General features: G+C 37.6%; 1 protein-coding gene across 4 annotated transcripts in view; it reads left to right on the top strand.

Moving 5' to 3' along the window:
• Positions 1-9407, top strand: part of NHSL1 (NHS like 1) — an 829440-nt gene extending 820033 nt beyond the window's left edge. For all 4 annotated transcript variants that reach the window (XM_044075526.1, XM_044075534.1, XM_044075551.1 and 1 more), the window contains one exon: positions 7058-9407. In XM_044075526.1, coding sequence (XP_043931461.1) covers positions 7058-7757 — 700 coding nt within the window. In that variant the 3' untranslated portion in view covers positions 7758-9407. The remainder of the gene's footprint in view (positions 1-7057) is intronic.
• Positions 9408-9689: the final 282 nt, after the last annotated feature.

Below are 9689 nucleotides of genomic sequence, written 5' to 3'. Positions count from 1 at the left end.
GTGTGTGTGTGTGTGTGTGTGTGTGTGTGTGTGTGTGTGTGTGTGTAGATGTATAGATACACACACAATGTCTGGTGTAAATGTATCTCTCTGTTTTTGTATTGTCTTGTGTATCTGCTTCTTGCTTCTTTGTACTTTTGATTCACGTGTGCATTACCTGCTTCCTTTTTGTACTTGTTTGGCACTTTCTTTCCATTTGTTTTTCCCTTTGACTTGTTTCCATTCACTGGTTATATACTGCAGTTTGGGACAGACTCAGTGCCGATCTTCCAAGGCAAGCATCATTCAATCTACTAAATAGCATCAAAACCTTGTTAGCTGAATGGCTAGAACCATGTTCTGTCCATGTATCCTGTGTTTCCAAGTAGTAACAGTGTAAAAGAAGTGGGAATATTGCACTAAAAGTCATTATGTGCTGCCATCTCACAGTGGTTGCTTAACTGCAGTGGTGTGCCAGAGTCCATTTAGTGTCACGCAAAAAAATGTAAGCATGTTTTCATACGCTATATTAACATAGTTTATACACAACAGGATTGTAATCTTCATTTCTTCTATTTACCAGCTATTTGGGTAAGTTATGGAGAAACCATAATTTAAACCAGGAGTGTGTGTGTTTACATGTGTTATGTATACACAAGTAATCAAAGCAGCTGTGCAGATTTGCTGCCCTCTAATGTCCATATTCAGGTAGTACATCTTGTACAGAATTTTATTCAAGCTGACTTGAAATATGCTCTGCTGGATGCTCCAAGCCAAGAACGATGTAATTTTGATTGACTTATAATACATTTTTAACATTCATAGCTCATATTAGGGATTATACAGTGCAAAACTGAGAGGTGTGTCTGAATGCAGCACATAATGGAGACCCTTTTAGTAATATATCACTGGACTGCCATTTCTGAAGACCTTTAATATAGCTTAAATCATTTAGGAATTATCCTAAGAACTGCATTTTTGCTCTTTTTATATGTGTATGCACACCCCCTTACACACAGTGTCAAGAGAGAGAGTTTTCTGTATTGCTTGTACTAATTTAGCAGACATGTTTCCAAACTCATTAAGATGGAAGTCTAAGAAGCCATGTTGCTGTTCTGCTAAATTATTATGCTTGTTTGCTGGAGTAGCAGTTAAATGGTGAGGACTTGCATAGACTACATTTTTATGGGGGTTCTGGGTGACTATACTTCAGTGAGTTATGACACTGAATTGTTAAATATACCACCAATGCACCCTTTCTGTGCCTGTTTCTAGATATATGGCTTAACATGCCTTTGCTGGACCTTTGAGACTAGAGAGAACATTTCAGGAAGGGTTCAAAAGGCAGACGATGCTACAATCTTTTTAGGAAAAAATGTTTTTTCTACGTGTTTCATCCAGTTTGCTCTTCTTTCTGTGTATCCTTCACATTATGCCATACTTTTCTACGTTTTCAAAAGTATGCCTAACCTGATTATTCATTTTTATGGGCACCACTGAACTTGCATATATGATGCACTAAAGCTCTTCCTGTGCCAAATGCTACACAGATCTTTCCATCCTCCCCTGACATCTTCCATTTCTAAGTAACAGCACTGTTTGGATTGTTTTGTCTGTCATATCAATTCTCCTGATAGTATATGTGGAGAATACATGAAGTACTAGTCTGGATTTTAAAAGCAAGTCACATGATCATCCATGTAGACTTGGAATCATTTTTGGGGAGGAGCATTGTGATTCCTTTTCTGTACATATTCTGGGCAATTTCCTGTATGGAAAACATGAGAACTGGCCTTCAAGGACAAAGATTCAAAAGAGTTAGTTTTACTTCTTTGTCCTTTGTTAAAATTATTTCTGACAGACATTTGTTCATTCCTCCTGAAGGTGAGATTCAGGTGTTTCAGAGCATGACATCCCATATTCTTTCAGGCCCCACTCTTCACAGTGGCCCGTGGCTTTCTTATACACTGATGTTTCCTATTCATGCAGCAATTATTCATAGCAGCCTGATAACTGTGTCCTGCAGTCTGTCATTGTTTGTTTGGGTCAGCAGTGCAGCAAGACATACTGCCCCTCTTCCCTCTGATGGACGAGACAATATTGGTTGCTCACTCACACCGTGTATGCTGTGGTCCTGCCATCATCCAAGCCACTAATTGAGCTAGTGCAATGGGCCATCCTGCCTCCTTTTCACCAGTGTAGCTGGCATCAGCTGCTTACTCCCACCCTCTGTTCGATTACTTGTTACAAGAAATATAAGTTATTGCTCCTCATGATCATTCCACAAAGGGGCGTACCTGTTTCAAAGTGAATTCAGTTATAGAACCTGGAATGCAGTACTGCACGTTTATTCAAAAATGTGAACTTTGTACAGCCTCACAAAAAGGGAGCTTTTGTTCCAGATGCACTTCAGTAGCTCAAGTTTTGTTACTCAAGGTGTCTTGCCTTTGATGGAAGAGGTAATGACAAAACAGTTTGGTATTTTCTCTTCAAAATAGTTGATCTTTGATAGCCTGTTTGTCTGACATCCCTCTCTTCACACCTCTGTAATTCTTCATTTTTCTCTTTGAGGGTCTGTTTGTGGCTACCAAGCTTAGATAATAAGAGGAGCTATTTTTTCTCCTAATTCTCTTCCAGATGGTTCTCTAAACAGGCCGTATGGCAGGGAAGTGTGGAGTGAAGATACCATTTACATGGGTTTGCCAGCACAGGATACTGTTGCAGATACATTTCCAAACAGTTGGTCTGCAGAAAATGTCCCCGTGGTCAATGTGTCCCCTTATGCTGTTGGTCCATATGTGACCTAAGTGCAAATTCTGTGTATGGTATTCAACATTTTGCTTATAAATTTTCTTGTAGCAGTCAATTGTCATTGTGCAGAGCACCTGTTGTCACATGTTTGCAGTAGAAGGGTGACTTGGACAAAGTCACATGTATGTAAGTGGTACCACAGAATCGCTGCTTGCATTGCAGTACGTATTGCACTTCAGGTTATGTGAATGGTGCCACAGAATCGCAGCTTGCATTGCTGTATGTGTTGTACTTCAGGTGTATGAGTGGTACCACAGAATCGCAGCTTGCATTGCTGTACGTATTGCAGTTCAGGTATGAGTGGTACCACAGAATCACAGCTTGCATTGCTGTACATATTGCACTTATGCATACCTTTTCTTTCTAATTAAGTTGCGGCCACTTTTACTTGCTTTTTTGCGATGGTATTCTCGATCCTAAAAATATTGACGAGCTGTCTGACAGCTATAGCATATCCATTACAGACTAGCTTTTTACTCATTGTTTGGTGGCATGTGCAGATGTGGCTCTACACTGTCGATCCAGTACTTCCTACTTGACATTTCCCTTTCTAGTCTCCTGTTATCTTGATGCTACTGATGTCTAGTGCATTATCTTTCCCAACATTAATCCCACCATAACCCCCCCATGTGTTTTAAAAGTTTTGATTATGAGTAGGATAATTATTACTGAAGTATCTGTGTGACAAATCACATCGGTATGCATTAAATTACATATATAGGGCAGCAGAAACACTAGTATCCTATAAAATCCAAGTCAGCCATTGTGCATAGTAAGGCTGATTGTAATCCTTAATTAATATTAAGTTATCCTGAGTGATGGTTAAAGTGCATCTGATTTTTTGTAACATGCAAAAGGTCAGAAGCAAGGTCAGCATGTTGTTATACATGGGGACGCAGTACTGACATGCAATTCTTTCCGTATGTTTGAGATTTAAAGTTCAGAAGTAAACACGCCTTGTAAAAAAAATGCCCCCCCCCCAAAAAAAAAAAAATGAGTGCAAAAGCAGATATTATTTAATTTGGGTAGCTGTCAGGTGTGTGATAACAACAAGCTTGATTGCAGCTTTAGCCTTCTACAGGTGTAAAGTCCATTGATTCCAGGATTGCAGTGTCCTTTCAGTGAACAGTGGTACTGAAGTTGAATGAATGGACCATCATCGCAGCTGCCATGAAGGGCGCGGTCCCTACCTGCAGCACTTCATTTGTTTTTACTAGATGAGGGGTGCCTTCCTCCCACTGACTCAAAGGCCTGGCTTCAACTTCCTAAGACAGGAATCAACCATGTGTAAGACTCCGACCCTAATTGTCTATTACTTTGTACATCTTTTCGCTATCATGTTTAGATTTAGATTTAGATTTCACCAGTTTGGCCTGTATACCAACAAGATTACTTGTGATCCACTAAAACAATAGCATGTACGAAATGTCAAAACAATATATACATACTCTGTCTCGATCGCTGTAATATGCGGATAGCTTAATTGTTAAAATAATACATATGTACTCTGTTTATCTTAATCATTGTAAAAAATAGCTTAATTGGTAAAATGCATACATATTTTTTATCACAATCGTATATGTGAATAGCTTAATTGGTAAAATAATACATACATGCTTTGTCTATCGCAATCATAATATGTGAATAGCTTAGTTGGTAAACCAATATATGCATACAGTGTCGCAGTCATAATATTTGAATAGTTAATTGTTAAAATAATACATACATACTCTGTTTATCTCAATTGTAATATGTGAATAGCTTAATTGTTAAAACAATATTTACACCTCAGTTTGTTATACATTTTATCTCACTTTGTTGTAACAGCTTAGTAGTTATTGTGCTTCTTTGTTTGTTGTGTGTTATACCAATATTCTCCAATATTGTACCTTGCAGTCATGTTCTTTGGAAAACCGTGATCTACTTTGTAATATGTACTACAGTTATTTAAATATGTTTTTTTTCTTTTTGCTCAAAAGATTTTTTTATTTTTCATAAAATTGTCACAGTAGTTCAATACATTTTGATAATAAATTAATAACTTAATAAAATTCTCAGAACAAGAAGATAAACTATGTACATTATTTACAATGGCCTGAAGAAAAAAAAAAATAACAATCGTATTTCTAGTAAAAAATGATACAGATAATAAACAGTAAAGTTATGTATGCAACAATTCCTACAATTGTTGAAAAAGGTCAGGATTTGTCTGGTAGAAGTCAATAAAAGAAGTCACTTTGCTCCAAATATTATTAGTAAGTAGTTATAGTCCTTGATTTTTGTTTTTTGTTTATAAGCAAGTTCCTTCATGAAGGATAAAAAGTCTCCAAAGTGTGGTGCTGAGGAGGATTTCCATTTCCTGGTTACTTTTCCTTATATGTTTTGACATGAATTCTTTGAGATGTGTACTATGTACTATGATTCCTTTAGAGATATGTGTATGTTTCTTGAATTACGGTACTTGGAATAGTGGTTGAAAAGGGTACTTGGATCAGCCCAACTACCCAATTAAATAAATAAAGAAAATAAAGTGAGTAGTTTAAATGTGCTGTTTATGAATTGTTTAGGATCTAATGTGTAATGGTCCTTAGAGACTAGGCCCTGACTGAAGAATGAACATACTCCAACAGGTTATTAACATACAGGTAATGTCTATTAAAAAACAAGTCCTCTGCTTCATGGCAGCATATTAAAATCCTGTGAAGCTTGGACAGAACAAAAAAGCAAAAGAACACCATTTTCACACCTGCTAAATGCAGCTTTGCTGTTTAGCAAGAATAAAATTAGCACAAAAAGTAAATAAAGAAATGAAAATGTAATATATGTGCTTGTGTGTGTGTGTGTGTGTGTGTGTGTGTGTGTGTGTGTGTGTGTGTGTGTGTGTGTGTGTGTGTGTGTGTGTGTGAGTGAGAGAGAAAGAGATAGACAGACAGCTTGAGAGAGAGATGGTGCATACCAACAACTTTCAACTGCAGCAGGCAGTCCGTCAACATACATTACTGAAACAAAAAGAAGTGTGAAGCTCAGTATCTGGCATTACTGACTGATTTTAATCCTCAGTCATTTCCCAGCAAGTAAAGCATTCTATGAGGGACAGAGCAGAGATATATTTCAAAATCAGTGATAGATAAGAAGTATGGGGGGGGGGGGGGGGGGTTGCAGTGCCTTCCATTCTTTGATTTTTTTTTTCATTCATTTAATTGCAGTGAGACTCTGTAACTGCTGTGTGTGTGTGTGTGTGTGTGTGTGTGTGTGTGTGTGTGTGTGTGTGTGTGTGTGTGTGTGTGTGTGTGTGTCTCTTTCTTTTCTTCTGAATATGTATGTGTAGTTACTAAGTGCTTGCATAACTAATATTTTGGATGTAAAATATGTCTTCCAACAATTATATATTCTACAGCAAGTTTAAACATGAGGAAGAGGAACTATTTTACATCACAAGTATAGCTGTCCCATTCTCTAAGTGCAGTAATCCCTGGCAGGGTAGTGATTGTCAGGGAATTAATGCCTGTCCATGCATGGTAAGGTCCTCTGCCTGCAGTGCTGCACCTCACAACACCCCTAGGTGTGCATTTGTTTGTCTTTTCCCGGTTAGGGGTCGCCACAGCGGAACTCCGGTCCAGTAATGATTGGCAGTGGAGTTTTATGGTGCCAGTTTGCCAGCCCAACACCCAATTCCCTGATAACACCCACACAGTTGGGCATTATTGCTTGCTTAGCACCAATCATTTATTATATGTCTGCATTTGCTGAATCATACTAGGGGAAAGGAGATTGAGCATTTCATGTCATTAGAATGCACAGCACTCATGTACATCAAAGTGTCTTGCATTGTACAAAAAGCTGTGTGTGTAAGTCTTAAGTGAGAGACTGTCTGTAGTAGGGTTGAATGGTTATGTCTACCTCCCAAGGTCATAAGAAAAAGGTTCTCTTGTATATGGAGACAGCTTGTGAAAGCATTGTTAATGTACAATATGTTGCTTTCATTAACTAGAATATTTTACATTTCATTATGACCATTTAAAAGCAGTAGACGTTAGTACCTCCCCATTTGTGAGTTTGAAGTAACAAGTCCTACTGTTCTTGTATGTAATACTTTAGCACGTAAGATAAGATGTGTGGCACATGCTGACTGGTTGAAATCTTAATTTACCATTAAGTTTGTGATTAAATTGTTTTAATTGTTAGTTTAAGAAATGTGTTGATATTCAGAGTTGTGCAGCACTATTGTAACTAACTTAGTGTGTAAATGTGTTTCTGTCATTGTCAGATCTAAAAGAAGAGTCCTTGGTCGTAAGGATTCTGAAGAGGATCGTTTAAGGAGTCAGTCTCTGTCTCCACCAGTGACCCCCACTGGGCCAGCACCTAATTTGGGATCCCTTCGTCATACAGGATCAATTCATAGAAGTACCCGTAAATCCAACACTAGCAGTGACAATTTCAAGGCTTTGCTGTTAAAAAAAGGAAGCAGATCAGAATCAGGGTCACGCATGTCTGCTGCAGAGATGCTGAAAAATACTGACCCAAGACGAACAAGGGCAGACTCTGCCCCAGAGCTTCAGGACAGTCCTGCCACCTCTCCCAGTAAGATTAAACGATCCCAGGAAGAATGGGCCAGAAGTGAGGGTGTTATGCCCAGAAGTCTGTCTCACTCCAGTGCTAGATACAGCAGGTCTCGAACTCCTCCTTCTGCCGCCAGCAGCAAGTACAGCGCAAGAAATCGTACACAGAGTAGCCCTATGACAGTTATATGCGAAGGAGATAGTGAAGCAATCGATTCACAAGACGAGGACTGCACTCTGTCTGAAAACTCTTCTAGTGGGAAGCTGCCTCAGCAAATTGCTGGCAACAGGACGGTTGAACTAGTTGGTAAGAGCAGCTCACTCTCATTGGAGGACTCTAATCAGCTCCTAGAGGCTGACTGCTTGAGTACCTCAGCCTCCAAACTAGACTCGCTGTGTAATTCATAGGGGTGGAATGGCACTTTAACAGAGTGATGTTGTGATATGTTATCACATTATGAAGGAGTCTGATCTCTGGCAATGTTTATGAGGTAACCTGTATTGTCTCTGCCGCTCAATAAGACACGCTGAAGTCGATTTCTTGCATGAGATTAAATCTGTAAGGTTGAGCTCCATTAGCTGTGAATAATAGGGTACTGCCGTTTAGGGATGGTGATGGTGAGGAACAGTGAAGGGACTTTCATGCTGCCTTTACTTTATTCATATGCTACTGTCTCTTGAAGCATTGGTGTGGTCAAGCAGTAAAGGGGAGCATATTTATGGAGGTAACTAAATGTTTCCTCACCGGAGGTAACTAAATGTTTCCTCACCTGAGAGTTCATTTACCTGCTAGCTGTAACATTGAAGTGAACTTCAAAAGGCTTTTCTCTTGTTTTAGAGGATGGAAAAAAGAAGGTCAGAAAGGGATAGACACAGAAGTAAAGGTGTGTGCGCGTGTGCATGGCATGTTGTTTAATTTTTAAGGTATTCTTGAACTGCAGTGGTCGGAATGTACACTAGTGATGCTAAGTTGTGCTGCTGACAGGACACAAGTAAGATAAATGCTGAAGAATAAGCATTAGATTTAGGCATGTTGGAACAAAGAACTAATTTCCTGTGTAAATTATTTACTCAGATTTTTAATGACAATGTCATACACTTCAGAAGTCATGCGTGTCAACCTGATGCAGTTTAATGCAAGAAAGGAAAGCACACAGCGTAATTTAGATGAATTATTTTGAGACTGCAGGGAGTTTTTAAGCAATAGAACTAATACAGATGAGCAAAAAAAAATGCAGTGAAGACAAAAGCAATAATCCACTGCCGCCATTTCAACATTGCAGGTTTTAAAACTTTTTGCAGTTTTTCACTTTTAGGAACTTGCACTACATTTTTGTTAACAAATGTTTCATTTTTTTAAAGAATAATGGCTTGTTTGCCAGAAATTGTTCTGTAAACAAAATGAGAGCAGTTAAAGTGACTGAATAAATATAAAAATGCCTGTCACTTGTTAACGAGTTTCCATAAACTTGCTATATTTTGTTTACCAAAGACTGATGGTTGTTTTCTATTTGACTCCAGTATTTAATAAAAAAAAAATATCAGTTTGCTTTTATAAATAAATCTAACATTGGGTTAATAACTTTTGCATTTCTTATTTTTGGAAATGTTGGGTTAATGACATTTGCATTTCTCCTTTTTGGAAATGTTAGTACTTTTTTTGATTTAGCTTAAGTGAAAGGTAACAGGACATAATTCATGATTTAATTTTTAAAGTGAAAAGTTGCATCTGCTTTCCTTTTTGTCAAGAGTCTTTTGTATTCTTTGTAAATATATAGAAATTGTAAATTTATCTTTAGTTCAGTTTGTAAGTTAGCATTTGTACATTTTTTATGCTTTCCAAAAGAAACATTTGTAGGTTATTTATTTTAGTGGAGTAGAAATGCTTGTGACTTTCCTTTTGAATTTCTCTGCTATTTAGCAGTACTGTAAATTCAGGGGCCTTTACTTATTGATGTCTGCAAAAGGAAAAAAAAAAAAAAGAAAGAAACTGATGGAGGATATGAATATAGTAGATGTGATTCCAAGTTTCAAATAAAGTAAGGCTACTGAGTTTCACTTTGTTTGTGTGTCTATCTGATTATTCTAGCAGACTTCTGATTTTTCCATTAATGAGTCAGACCAAATCGAAAACAGAAGTTTGTAAAGGAATAACCCCCCCTCCTATGACAAAACTTGTAAAGATATTAATTTTCTTTTATTTTTATTATTTTGCATATACTTACATTAACCTTAACCAATGTATGGTTCTAAGTGCACATGAAGGACCATTTTACTATTAACTTTTGATTATTTCAAATAGATCTTTTTATTTCTGTAAGGGAAAGCCTCCCTGATCTT

The sequence above is a fragment of the Protopterus annectens genome, chromosome 1.part1, assembly GCF_019279795.1.
Source record: "Protopterus annectens isolate FY-2018-M chromosome 1.part1, PAN1.0, whole genome shotgun sequence".
NCBI classification, from domain to species: Eukaryota; Metazoa; Chordata; order Ceratodontiformes; family Protopteridae; genus Protopterus; species Protopterus annectens.
This window is presented reverse-complemented; position numbering and strand designations above follow the sequence as displayed.